The sequence below is a fragment of the Chrysemys picta genome, chromosome 6 (assembly GCF_011386835.1).
Source record: "Chrysemys picta bellii isolate R12L10 chromosome 6, ASM1138683v2, whole genome shotgun sequence".
Taxonomy (NCBI): domain Eukaryota; kingdom Metazoa; phylum Chordata; order Testudines; family Emydidae; genus Chrysemys; species Chrysemys picta.
In genome coordinates this window covers 127,078,870-127,093,516 of record NC_088796.1, presented here as the reverse complement: position 1 = coordinate 127,093,516, position 14,647 = coordinate 127,078,870, and the positions used below count along the sequence as shown (strand labels likewise).

The 14,647-nt window shown below is 50.8% G+C and overlaps 1 protein-coding gene across 2 annotated transcripts in view; it reads right to left on the bottom strand.

Annotated features, from left to right (window-relative positions):
- The window catches only part of TRABD2A (TraB domain containing 2A), a 105,821-nt gene that overhangs the window by 30,859 nt on the left and 60,315 nt on the right, over positions 1 to 14,647 (bottom strand). Inside the window, exons 3-4 of one of the 2 annotated variants that reach the window (XM_005278890.5) lie at positions 11,845 to 11,991; positions 7,217 to 7,391 (exon numbers count right to left, since the gene is read on the bottom strand). In XM_005278890.5, coding sequence (XP_005278947.2) covers positions 7,217 to 7,391; positions 11,845 to 11,991 — 322 coding nt within the window. The remainder of the gene's footprint in view (positions 1 to 7,216; positions 7,392 to 11,844; positions 11,992 to 14,647) is intronic. The other variant, XM_008172662.4, reaches the window with a different exon arrangement.

Below are 14,647 nucleotides of genomic sequence, written 5' to 3'. Positions count from 1 at the left end.
GTACAGCTTAATGCATGGAGGCATTCAGTGGCAGAGTCCAGGAAAGCATTAAGTAAGCGCGAAGAGCGGCGGCAGGACGCGATGCTGAAGCTAAAGGGGGAGCAAACGGACATGATGAAGCGTCTGGTGGAGCTGCAGGAAAGCCAACAAGAGCACAGACCCCTGCTGCATCCACTGTATAACCGCCTGCCCTCCTCCCCATGTTCCATATCCGCTCACCAGACGCCCAAGAACGCAGAGAGGGAGGCTCCAGGAACCCAGCCACTCCACTCCAGAGGATGGCCCAAGGAACAGAAAGCTGTCATTCAAACGGTTTAATTTTTAGTGTGGCTACAATAAGCAATGTGGCCTTGTCCTTCCCTCCCCCCCCATCCCACCTGGGCTACCTTGTCTGTTATCTCATTTTTTTTTTTAATTAATAAAGAAAGAATGCATGGTTTCAAAACAATAGTTACTTTATTTCGAAGTGGGGAGGGTGGCTGGCTTACAGGGAATTAAAATCAACAAAGGGGGTGGCTTTGTATCAAGGAGAAACACACACAACTGTCACACCGAAGCCTGGGCAGGCATGAAACTGGTTTTCAAAGCCTCTCTGATGTGCAGCGCACCTTGCTGAGCTCTTCTAATCGCCCTGGTGTTTGGCTGCTCAAAATCGGATGCCAGGCGATTTGCAACAACCTCCCACCCAGCCATAAACGTCTCCCCCTTACTCTCTCAGATATTATGGAGCACACAGCAAGCAGCAATAACAATGGGAATGTTGGTTGCGCTGTCCGACCAACAGCGCCAGCGAGCTTTTAAATGTCCAAAGGCACATTCTACCACCATTCTGCACTTGCTCAGCCTATAGTTGAACTGCTCCTTACTACTGTCCAGGCTTCATGAACGGATCCCCCGAGCTCGTCGCTGGGGAGCAAGAGAGCAGAGTTGCAGGGGAAGTGATGGAGCCGTACACCATGTCCTGGAGGTTGCTAGGAGCCGGGCAGGGAAGACGTTCCTAGAATTCCCGGCCAAGCTACATGTCAGACGAGGACGGTTACCAGTCCTACTGCACCGTCTGCTGCCAGCAGCACCCAGGAGGACCAGTACGGATCCCCTGAGCTTGTCGCTGGGGAGCAAGAGAGCAGAGTTGCAGCAGAAGCAGTGGAGGACGACTGTTAGCAGTCCTACTGCACCGTCTGCTGCGAAGGCCAGGAGCTGCTGCTGTGTAGCAATGCAGCTGCTGCAGGTGCCTCTGTGTCGAATGCTTGGAGGTCTGGGTAGGGCAAGGTACCTCGGCCAAGGCAAAAGAGCAAGAGCCCTGGAGCTGTTACATGTGTCAACCACAGAAGTGCTATGGGGTGTTACAGCGCCGACCGGACTGGAATGTATGGCTGCAAGACTTCTTCACCAGCGACAAAGGACAGGAATGTGATGCCCCTAAAATCTAAAAAGGCCCGCACATTTCCCAGAGTCACTACCCTTGATAACAGAACGTCAATGATTGCATTGGCTACTTGGATCACAGCAGCCCCCACGGTAGACTTGCCCACAACAGCAGTGTGACGGTGAGCTGAGCGGGCTCCATGCTTGCCGTGGTATGGTGTCTGCACGGGTAACCCAGGAAAAAGTCGCGAAAGGATTGTCTGTCGTTGCTTTCATGGAGGAAGGGGCGACTGACGACATGTACCCAAAACCACCCGCGACAATGTTTTTGCCCCATCAGGCATTGGGAGCTTAACCCAGAATTCCAATGGGCGGCAGAGACTGCGGGAACTGTGGGATAGCTACCCACAGTGCACCGCTCCGTAAGTCGATGCTAGCCACGGTAGTGAGGATGCACTCTGCCGACTTAATGCGCTTAGTGTGGACATATGCAATCGACTGTATAAAATCAATTTCTAAAAATTGGCTTCTATAAAATCAACCTATTTTGTAGTGCAGACATACCCTGGGATAGCTCCTGGAGGCCAATACCGTCGATTTGCATCCGCACTACCCCAAATTCGACCCAGCAAAGTCGATTTTAGCGCTACTCCCCTCGCCAGGGAGGAGCACAGAGGTCGATTTTAAGAGCCCTTTAGGTCGACGGAACGGGGTTGGTTGTGTGGACGCATTCATTTTTAAATCAACCTAACGCAGCTAAATTCAACCTAACCCCGTAGTGTAGACCAGGTCTGTGTGTGTGTCCCTGGGGAAGAGAAGAAACAATGCTAATGGCCTGGAGACTTCCAGCAGGTGGGACATAGAAAGTATGCTGGAAACACTGAGAAAGGTTTGATGGGTGTATGGAGAGCAAGAGGCAGCAGTGTACTTCCTGCAGCCTGCATGCAAAGCGTCTGTTGTCACCTGGAGCTCAACAGGCACAGGGCTGGATATTTCCCATTGCATCATTTCCTTGCAGAAGTACAAGAGCTCTTCCCGCATGGGTGGGGGAGAAGAGAAAGTGCAGGGGGCGGACTGGAGGAGGGAGCGTGGCAGTTGAGAAGAGAGAGCAAGGGGAACGGTGAAGTGAAGGAAGGAAGGAAGGAAGAAGAGGATGAATATCTTGGAATGGTTTTTAAGAATCTACGGCAGGTGCCAAAGAGGGAAGAGACAGAGAACTGAGCAAGCCAGAGAAGATTATCTGTGAAGACGACAGTGGCAAATATATTCAGGGGTGGTCTACATAATAAGTTGCTGCATGACAAGCCAGGGTGTGAAATGAATGTACAGCACGCCAGCTTGCCACACACTAACTGGTTGCGTGGACCCTGCTATCACGCACTAAAAGTTCTGTAGTGCACTTTGCTGTACTCCCGTTTCAAACAACCTGATGCACATTTATGTTGTAGATCAGGGGCAGGCAAACTTTTTAGCCTGAGGGCCGCATCGGGTTTTAAATTGTATGGAGGGCCGGGTAGGGGAGGGAGTTGTGACCCAGCCCCCACCTCCTATCTGTCTCCCTCCTGGGACTCCTGCCCCATCCAACCCCCCCTGTTCCCTGACAGCCACTCTGGGACCCCTGCCCCATCCACACACTCCCACTCCCTGTCCCCTGACTGCCCCCAGAACCCCTGCCCCTGACTGCCACCTGCTGCCCCATCCAACCCCCCCTCCTTCCTGACTGCCCCCCGGGACTCCTGACCCCATTCAACCCCCTGTTCCCTGCCCTCTGACCCCACCGCCCCCATCCACACCCCCGCCCCCTGACCACCACCCCAAAATCCCCTGCCCTCTATCCAACGCCCCCTGCTCCCTGGCCCCTTACTGCGCTGCCTGGAGCGCCAGTGGCTGGCGGCACTACAGCCACGCTGCCACCACCACCGCCACCACGCAGCACAGAGACCGGGTCAGGCCGGGCTCTGCAGCGGCGCTGCCCCAGGAGCTCACAGCCCCACAGCCCAGAGCATTGCGCCGGGGGCGGGGCGAGCTGAGGCTGCGGGGGAGGGGGAACAGCGGGAGAGGGGCTGGGGGCCAGGCAGGACGGTGTGGCGAGGGTTACCATATTTCCACAAGCAAAAAAGAGGACACTGGGGGGGGGGAGGAGCCCCGCTCTAGCCCCGCCCCTGCCCCACCCCCATCCACTCCCTCCCACTTCCCACCCCCTGGTTGCCCCCCTCAGAACCCCCAACGCCCCCCGCTCCTTGTCCCCTGACTGCCCCCTCCTGGGACCCCTGCCACTAACTGCCCCCTAGGACCCCACCGCTTATCTAAGCCGTCCTGCTTCTTGTCCCCTGACTGCCCCCTCCTGAGAACGCCCTATGACCCTACGTGTCCCCTGACTGCCCCGACCCTTATCCACACCCCCACCCCATATTCACACCCCCGCCCCCAGACAGACCCCCGGGGACTCCCATGCCCTCTCCAACTGCTCCCCGCCCCCGACAGGACCCCCAGAACTCCCGACCCATCCAACCCCCTCTGCTCCCTGCCTGCCTCGACCCCTCTCCACACCCCTGCCCCTGACAGACCCCCCAGAACTCCAGACCCATCTAATCCCCCTGCTCCCTGACTATCCCAACCCCTCTCCACACCCCTGCCTCCCTGACAGCCCCCCCCCCAGACCCCAGACCCATCTAACCCCCCCGCTCCCTGTCCCTGACTGACCCAACCCCTCTCCACACCCTTGCCCCCCTGACAGCCCCCCCCCCAACCTCCCAACCCATCCAACCCCCCCTCCCTATCCCCTGACCAGGGCCAGCTTTAAAGAGCCCAGGAATTAGGCTGCGCTCCAGCCGGGGTTGCGGGGCTTGGGGCCAGGCTGGAGGTGCTCGGCCGGCGCCGCTGGGGCCCGAGCCGGGCAAGGTCTGGGCCGGGGGTGCTGGGGCCCAAGCCGGGCCGGCGCCGCTGGGGCCCGAGCAGGGCCGGGTCCGGGCCGGGGGTGCTGGGGCCCGAGCCAGGCCGGGGGTGCTGGGGCCCGAGCCGGGCCGGGTCGAGGCTGGGGCCCGAGCCGGGCCGGCGCTGCTGGGGCAGCCGGGAGCCGCTCGGCCAAGGCCGCGCCTCCCCGGAGCTCTCCTCCTCGCGCCTCTGCCCCAGCTTACCTGCTGCTCCCTCCCGCCTGCCCCTGCTTCTTTTCAGACTTCCCGCGAAGATCTGATTCGTGGGAAGCAGAGGAGGGGGAGGAGCAGGGGGCGGAGCGTTCAGGGGAGGAGAGGAGGGGGAAGACATCTGCGGGCCGGACAGCATGGTAAGGCTGCAGGGGATGGGGGGAGCCAGGAAGGGGCTTTGGGTGCCCAGCGGCGCTTGGCCGCCGCTTTTCTATCTATAAATAGCTGACCAGGGGGAAATCCCGGACATTTTTAGATTTTTAAAAATCCCCCCCGGATGGCTATTTATAGACCGAAAAGCCGGACATGTCCGGGGAAATCCGGACATATGGTAGCCCTAGATGTGGCCCACAGGCTGTAGTTTGCCCACCCCTGCTGTAGAGTCACACCCTGGCGTGCTATATGTAAGTTGCTGTGTAGACAAATCTTGAGAGAGAGAAAAAATAAACTAACAATGGAAGATAGGGAAGAAAACTCAGGAATAGGTATCTTTAAATTTCTGGTTTATACCTGCCCATTTCATTGCGTGTGCTGCTGCTGGAAGGTCATTACTCCTTCCAGGACAGTGCTTCTAGGACAGGCTAGTTTCATGCTCACCGTTGCGTCCATGTGACCGTGTTTGTATTTGAAGTCGGCCATTCAGTGTTCAGTTATGACCCAATCCCTGGAGCATTACATGGCAGGGACTAGCTCTTCTTCTGTGGCTGGCATTTGTTTCCTATCTATGGTCTGTCATGCTCAATATGAACCCATCAGGGATTCACAAGCTGCTTTGACACCACAGTTCAGCCAGTGGTGTTGGCAGCTGATTTATCAAAGTCTGAACTTGGTCACCCCCCCGAATGCCCAAACCCAAGTAACCTGTGTCTGATTCACTTTTCTCCGGGGTGGAGAGCTGTATACAGCAGTGTATTAGTGCAGAAGGATGGTATGTATACAATCGTTATGCATGCTTGAACAGATACTATCAGCTACCTTTCATTACCACCCTACTCAGTGTGAGAGATCCTTGTTATGCTAAGCAGATAGCCTGTAACCAGAGCTACCTGGTGCATGTGTAGGGATTTCTCCTTACTGCAAATGCTGTTATTGCATTTAGATAAATATTTCCCTTTCCTTATCTAGACCTTCCACCCTCACTGAAGCAACATCCACTGATCAGATGAATGTGTCATGTGCATCTCATGCTTGACAGGATGCTGCTCTCCTTGAGTGTGGTTTTAGCTGCATTTCCCTTTTCAGTGGCCATTAAGGTTTAGAGACAAATTTCATTGGGCGGCAGTCGGTAGGGCACTAGACTGGGAATCAGGAGACCTGGGCTCTATTCTTGGCTGGTCCAAGTCATTTCCCCTTTCTGTGCTTCTGTCCCCGCTGCACTCCCCTCTGCCTGTCTTGTCTATTTAGATTGTCAGCTCTTCAGCACAAGGACCAGGGTGTATGAAAAGGAAGGTTTTTTTTTTTTATTTAGATCAGATTTGTATTTAATTTAAATACAGGTTGATTATTAAAAATAAACATTTAAAATTAAATTTGAAATTGACAACCTATGTTAAGGCCTACACCTCTATAATCTAATAACATCATTTACATTAAATGCAAAAATAATATTGCACTATATGTTTGCTGCCAAGTGTTAAAGAAAGTCCAACCACTGTCCTGGTGGAAGTCACTGGCTCAGCAACTGGAACCAGAGTTGGTTGAAGTGCTAAACCAGTTTTTGACAGCAGTAGCCTCCTCTGCAAATGCAGAGAGAATATTTCAGTTTATTCAACTAGTTCAGTTCAAGGACTAGTTCATTCAAAGTTAAGAAAAAGCAGGAAGGCTTGTTTTCCTCTTCCAGTTTATGAATAAAAACTAGGTGTGAAAGTATGGTCTAGTAGTTCTAAAATCTTGAAGGATGTGGTGAGCACAGTTAGTTCAACACATTACCTACAGAGAATACTTTGTTGCAATAAATCAGTTAATTTTAAATGCAAAATGTGTTTTGGTAAACTTACATAGAAACTAGTATCCAGCATCGTTAATGTAGTTTAATTCAAGTAATTTTAAAAATTGCAAATGCTGGTTTTGGGGCATTTTTAGTTGAATACCAATTTCAATCCCAATGCAGCTTGACACAAATCATGAGTAGAAAATCAATCATCTAGTAAATAAGAAAATTCACCATTTTCTAAGACAATAAAAATAAATGTGTCTAGATATACTGTATCCTCCTGGTTAGCAAAAAGAAGTATCAGATTTAGTGTCAGGGTTCTATTTAGTTGTAAATCAACATGTTTTTAATGGTTACAACCAATGAGAATCAACTGTTCCTTAGGAAAATAACTAGAAAGTACAAATGCAAAGCACAGCACAATGGGGCCCCAATCTCATTGGAAGTGTCTTGGCACTACTGATTGAACTAGATACCCATCAACCAACTAACTTTTCAGACTTAAGCTAGTATGAGACAGTAAACCAAGTATGCACCTTCAACAACCCTGCCTACCTACAGGGCAAGCTTCAAAGAGTTCACATTTATCTTTAATCTGAATAATTGTCTCTGTCTAAAGAACCAACTAAGGTAAGAGGGTTTGTTATGCCTTGAAGGGGCTGATCCTGCAGTGAGTTATGCCTGGGGATTCAGAACTGGGTCTGGGGCTTGAAAGCAGAGTTGGTAAAAATGCAGGAAGAAAGTAATCAAATTCAAGAGCTCGTCTAGCACGTACCGGCTCCAAATGCAAAGAAGAAACTCTTGTCGGGGTACTCCTCCAGCAGGTCCTTCACCCTCTTCCCCATCCTCTCATTGCGCTTGTAGATGAGCTCCTGGCGGAAATAGCTGTCTATCTCTTGGGCGGTAATGCGCTCGTTGGGTGGCAGGGTGGCGTTAATGAAATTTGGGACCTAGGCAAGAAAGAAAAATCTTTGTGGGAAATGACTTTATTTCACGGGTGTATTCCAAGGAGACGAAGATTGTCAAGGTGAGGCATTGAGGAGCCTGGCATTCCCCCTTGTCCCCCACAAAAAGCACGTATAGCAGGACAAAAACCACTCTCAGTGGCTTTTTAATAATGCTCCATTTCTCCAAGTATGTGATTTTACAACCTGTGCAACTGAATTTGTTTTAGCTTGATACAAAGAAAACAGACTTTCTGGGTTTGTCAGATGGTAGCTCTTGAATCCTGCTTGTGCGGCTAGAGGAAATCTGTATTTGTCACTGGCTATCTTTAGCTTCATAGCTTTTCCTTAAACCCCCCTTCCCGCCCCCCGAAGTGTTACAAGATTAAGATCATAGGGACAGTGTCACATGAGCCATTTGCCTGCTGTCCTGCAAGTCGCTCTGGCTGGGGGAGAATAATAACCAAGCAACTAGAGTCGGTCAAAAAAATTCAAGATTTTTCCAAAAAAGGGACAATTTTTTCATTAAAAATGTTCCCATTTTTCAACCAGCTCCATGTGCATCATTTACAAGGTGGTCCCCAGTCCCCTCACACTAGCCCCAAATCCATCTGTGGTTGCCTGCTGCAACCCACCCCCAATCCTTTGCCATCCTTTGGGACCAAGGTGCACCAGTGCCCCTGCAATGGCAGAGAAATGATGAAACGAGACATACCCAGATAACGCACCTGCACGCTGCAGAGGACGTTGAAAAACCCCTGACCTGGGGGGAAATTCCTTCCTGACCCCACCCCATATATGGTGATCAGTTTGACCCTGAGCATGCGAGCAAGAACCAGCCAGTCAAGCACTTGAGAGAGAGAATGCCACCTCAGAGCCCTGGCCCGCCCCATCCAAGTCCCATCTCCGGCTGAGGCCATCCCTGATGCTTCAGAGGAAGGAGATTAAAAAACAAAATCTCAGAGATTCAAGGGGGTAAGTGCTGTAAGAGTGAGGAGTTCCAGGAGGAAGACAATGTCTTGCTCTTTCCTCCCCATCGTTGGCTCCCACTTGGTCCCACAGAATTTGGCAGGATTTGTTTTTTGTTTGTCATTTCTCCGCCAATGGGGTGTGAGCACTTCCCAGATCATGTCCAACTCGTTGGGAATTGCTGTTTTAACAGATTTAGACTATTGGGGCCGCAGGGAGGTCACTCTTTGACCTAGCTCACATAGAATCCGTCTCTGATGGCAAGCTTTATGTGGTGGAGAAAAAGGACTCTGATGTAGGTGAAGGGCAACTTGTCCCTCAGACATGTGGCATAGTATCAACAGGGCAGTTCTCGCCTTGGGACAGGAAGCAAGGTTAATCGTCTGTAGTAATCTTATAAAATAATCGTGTCTAATCTGTATGGTCATCTGTGAGATGGGGATAATGATGCTCACCTCCTTTGTAAAGCACTCTGAGATCTGTGGAGGAAAAATGCTACATAAGAACTAGGTGTTATTTATGATCATTGCCAACAATTCACTCAGCTGCAAATGCACCTGGGGCGATGGTGAGGCATGCACAACAACAAAGAGACAGTGATACGCACACAACGCTCAGTGCCAGGAGACTGGCACAATGGACTGAACGTGACAGTCGCTCCAGTCCCGCAGCGCCCCCCACTGAACGTGCTCCGCCACAGAGGGAAGTGTCAGATCAGCAGGGCACCCCTCCCACCACCGAGCTCTCACTCAGCTCTGGTAGGCAGAACCTCACACTTAGATGTAATCAGAGGTCTAATGTCTGAGGTTATCTAGCCACCACCCTGACAAGGCCAAATGATTCCCTACAGGGCATTTTCTTGTTGTTTATAGTATCGGAGCACTGGGGCTTCCATCGCGCTGCTTGGGAGACTGTTCCCACAACGGACTCTGCGTGGCTTCATACATTTTTCCTGATATTCACTCTAACCCAATCTTTCTTTGTTTCATCCCAGTTCTCCTACGTAGGTCTTGTCTGCACTACAAAGCCGTACAGCATTAACTCAATCCCCGGAAGGTGGAGGCAGGTACGTACACACATACATATTATACCAATATAGCTCTTCCCATATGGGAAGTGGAACGGCTATACTGCTATCAAACACTTTTATACACCCATTCTAGTTGCATGCAGGATTGCACTGGGATAATTATTAACTAACAGATTACAGATTAACTAACAGTTACACCAATACACAAACTGTACACAAATCAGGCCAGGTACACCCTTCTGCCCTCCTACGTAATCCCTCCCCCCCTTACGCTTACAACGCTTCCTCTTAGACACCTCTGTGCTGCTGCAAGGCTCCCCCAAATAACTAGGCTACGAAAGGGCAGGGTTAAATGCAAAGCATGCCCCGTCCCGAGACAGGGCTCCGATACGAACACAACAGCAATAGGAATATATATATATATAAAAACTGCAGAGAAGTGCAAACAATCCAAGGAGCAAAAAGGGCTTGACAAACATGAAGTAGCCAATCCATGAGCCACCACTGTGAGGAGGTCACTGCCCTCCCCACTGCCAAGATGGGGGAAACACAGGCATTAAAATGCTTGTGATTTGTCCAGCGCTACATAGGTGCCAAAGTGAGGCTCACACACACGTGTCACTATTCGCACAAAAACCCTGTGCCTGCGCTCCAGTGGGACTAAACTGACTCTTCCCTTATACAGCCTGATGCCAGAGGGGCCTTTAAAAAATAAAAAAAGTGACCTCTCGGAGCATTGGTGCTAAAATTAAACCGTCAGACATCCTGTTTGTCTCAAAGGAAAGGCCAGGGAAGACTCCGCTGTCTACAGGCAACAAGCCAGAGTACAGGACAGAGCATGTTCCGGTCCTGGCTGGAGAGAAAAGCAGCCACTCAAGTCAGCCTGTTAGCAATCTTTACCTACATTTGCGAAGGGGCCTGTTTAAGGAAAGACAGTGTGAGCTAGCGGTTAGAGAAGCAGACAGACTGAGAGGATCTTTGTCCTGTTCCTGACTGGCATAACCAGGATCAGCATCTGGCCCAGTGTAAACTAGCTGTAATTCGAATGACATTTCTCCGGATCTACAGCAGTGTTCTCACACGCAGAATCTGGTCCTCTGCCAATGACCTGCTGTGTCATCTTGGGCAAGTGCCACAGGGCCTGATTCTCCCAGGCGCTGAGAGCCCACAAGTGCAAATCAAATCCAGGGGCGTCGGAAGTTGCTCGGCACCTTTGAAACGCAGGCCACGAATCTCTTGCTGCCTCATTCTCCCCATCTGTAGGATGGGGGTGATAATTCTGAACTCACCACCAGGAAAGATTATGGCCGGATTCTCCTCTCCACTGCACTGGTTCCACCGCCCCACTGAGAGGGCAAGCAGACCCTGTGGTTCTAGGCTGAAGGGGGCAAAGTGTTAACAGCTAAATAATTGCAACCTGGGGGAGGGAGAACTCAGCAGAATACATGGCAGTGGAGCAGCAAAGGGGTGTTCAACCGAGGCAAAGCTTTGCAGCATAAAACAAACCACCCAAGTGACAAGTTAGCATGCTAAAATTAGCAGTGTGGACATTGCAGCTTGGGCGAGAGCTCGGGCTGTCGCGCTCACCCGAGCCCCTGGGTCTGAGCTCGGGCGGCTAGACCAAGTCTCCGCCAGAACCACACTATCCACACGGCTATCTGAAGCAGACTAGCTTGCCCGGGTCTGTCTCCCTGGGCTGGGAGGGTCACTCCCAGCTGCAGTGTAGACGTACCCTCTTAAGCCTGGTCTACACCAGGAGGTTTTGCCGGCATTGTTGTGTCAGTTAGGAGGGTGAAAGAAATCACACCCCTGACCAACACAGCTAAATCCCTACAATACGTGCAGTTATACCAGCAACAATGTCTATTTGCCAGTACAGCAAATTCTGTTTGGGGAAATGGTTTATGCTCTACTGCGTGCTTTTGCCACTATAAATTGCACCTCCACCGGGGGCGACGGGGGGGCGGACCGATATTCCTATATATCCAGCCTGGCAAACCCTGTTAAGTGTACAGCCCCTCCTCAGCACACCTATGCTAGGGAAGCCAGCGTTAACCCCTTGCATGCCGGGAGCCCAGGTGTTGCTGCTGTACCCGGTCACACTAACACTAGTTTGTATGCTTGGATTGGCTGGACGCCTGAGCAAAGCATTTAAGTCTCTCATGTTGCAAGAAAAGAAAGGTTCAAACTAAGAGGAACGGAACCCTCCCCAAATCCAAATCAGGGACAGCCTGACAAGAAGGCAGGCACAATCATTTGAAACATTCCCCCCATTTCCTCCCCTTCACGTTTCTATGACACCAAACAGAACAATAAGTGGTTCCACTTATTGGTAACAATACTCGGACCTTTTTGGAGTGGAGGCAGCGCTGTCCGTTGAAGGACACTAGCAGAATCAGGGAATTCTCTGGCCGTCGGGGACAGGTGGGAAATACGAGGGGGTGCAGCGGCAAGACTCACTTGAGAAGTGTCATGGCTGAAGATGATGGAGTTGAGGTCCCCACAGTTGTAATGCTCGATAAGGTCCTCTGTCGTATAGGGGGTCTGGAGACTGCCTGCTCGGAGGCTCTCCTGCTGCAAGAGAGTCTGATTCAAAGCAAAGATCACCTGAGGGAGGGAGGAAGGAGGAAAAGACAAAGTTCCTTATAAGCGCTTAACTCACTTGTTGTGAAGATCAATATGAACAAGAACCTTCAACTCTATGCCCACTCCCAGCGTGGTAATCCACATACTTCACCCCCCACCCTTCCTGCAGAGCCATAGCTATTTACAGATCAGAAACGACAGGTCCCCGGCCTTGTGGGGGGTGGATCTATCCTGCCTCCCCTCCTGCTCACCCAAATACAGGAGGCTGTTGGGCTTAGGAGAGGAGATGCACACTGTGGCATCTCTACACATCCCTGGGGGGTGCAATAGGACGAGTGACTCAGTATCTGAAGGAGATCAGGGTCAGGGTAAGGGCTAGCACACTGAAGTGCAACCCATGGAGATAGAGCGGTAGGCAGCAAGCAGAAGGGCCAGCACTGCAGACTGAGGGACCGTTTGTTACCCAGGTATGCAACTTGGGAGGGTGGTGTCTTTCTAGATCCTGGGCTGCTCAAACAGCAGTTGAGGCCAAGAGCACCTGGTGAGAAGAGGACTACTGGGTCTTTTGGGTGCAGACCTCGCTGCAGTTACCATCCTTTACCACCTCAAGACTAGACCACACTCTCTCTGCTTCAGGCTTCTGCTTGGAGCCATTCAGAAGCAGGAGTGAGAAGTAGTATTCTGCACCAAGCAGGGCTTCACTTAAATCCCAATTTGGGAAAGCACTGAAGAATATGGCTTGAGCCCAACCCTGTTCACTGACTTTGATGGGACAGAAACATGTGCTTAGGAGTTGTCCTTAATACGGATGTTTTCCTGAATTAGGGCTGTAGAGAGCATGTAACGACAGTGCCTACAGTCTGCATTGGCTGCCTGATTGAGTTTCAGTTGGTGGTTTGGGGCTCTAGAAGCCCTAAATGGATTTGGCACCGGACAGACGCTCTATCTCAGCAGGACGGTGCTAACTGCTCTGAACACAGTGCATACACACTGGGTCAGATAAGACATTCCTCTCGTCTGGAGGTTTGCCTTTATTGTTAATACAACCAAGAAAAGGTTATCTTCAGCCTTACCTTGCTCCCAAGCTTGGTTGTTCCCTACGGTTCCCTGGACAAGATCTCTTTATCCCAGTCCCTAAATCCCTCTGCCTCAGAGACACTCAGCCCTTTACACGCCTCTGTTGTACCCAATAGGAATGATTTGAGCTGACATAAGAGCAAGTCAGCTAAAGACAAAAAGCCAGCATCCTCAGAACCTACGACGCCCCTGTAACACCCTTCCCTTCCCTTCCCTCCCGCTTCAGGGCAGCTGCTATTAGCAGAGGTACTCAAGCTGACAGGCCCCTGGTTTAAAGGGGTGAGGCCTTCTCCCACGAGGACAAATCAACTCTGGAACTGGTCCCCTTGCGGTGAGAGGGGCTAGATTTGCTAGCCTCCAGGATATTCTGCAAAGCTCATCCTCTCTGCCTTTGGAGCAGAAGACGGGTTGAAGGATGTACCTGGCTAGATATGGAGAGAATTATTCCAGCCTGGGTGGCTTTGTGCCATGTGCTTTGTGGAATTTATTCTTGCTTGTTGTTTATTTCAGGTACTGCAAAAAAGCATCTAGAGCTACTGGTTCTTTTCAAAATGAACTAAAGATATAGATATTAATATTGGGTGTTTTTATCATTTTTATTCATTTTTTTCCCCAAATAAAACAAATGTACCAAAATACCAAATTCATCAGAATACAAAGTAAGTAAAGAGGATTAGAAGAAATATTAATATTGGTAACATCAAATCTACGGGACGTGCGAGGTGGTGACGTGTAACACCACTCAGAGAAAGAGCCGCAGCACTGGGAGGTGGAAAAGTCAAGCTATGCCAAACGCGTAGGAATCAACAGAGTCCCAATTTCGTACAGTAATTCATGGCACCAGGATCCATGCAGGGCAGGGCGGATGATGCTAGAGCTAAAAATACTCACAGCATCAGGCTGTTAAAGCTGCGTGAGGGCGTTTGTTGGAGGTAGAAGGTGGCAAGTTTATCAAAGAAGCGTATATGGTTACAATGCAGTAGCGCACAGCATGGATTGCCGAAGGAAGCTAGGGTTTCATTATCTTGTAGTAGCATGTGTGCCTTTGTAAAGGCACTCCTGCATTTAGGAACAGCACCTAAAATTCAACCCACACAATTATGTTAGCGAACGGTGTCATTTCAGCTGTTTGCGATACCAGATGCTGCTTCAAACGGTGCCTCTGTTAAAAAGTTTATCTTCAGTAAACAGTCAATGATTGATAGTCCTGGGGATTTCATAGCAAGGAGAATTCCTGAGCTCATGTGCTCAAGGTGTTTAATCGGTGTGACTGACTTGGTTCAGAGTGGATAATCTTATCTAGTGTTACTACTGAAGGGCATGGCTACACTTGCGAGTTAGAGCGCATGAAATCAGCCCCGTGTGCTCTAACTCACGACACGTCCACACTGGCAAGGCACATAGAGCTCCCGGACTCTGCGGCTACAGCGCTCCTGATAATCCACCTCCATGAGAGGTATAACACTTGGTGCACCCTGGCTGGCGCGCCGCAGTGCTAGTGTGGATGCCCTGGTCTGTTAATGCGCTCTGATCGACCTCCAGAAGTGTCCCACAATGCCTGTTCTAGCCACTCTGGTCATCACTTTGAACTCTACTGCCC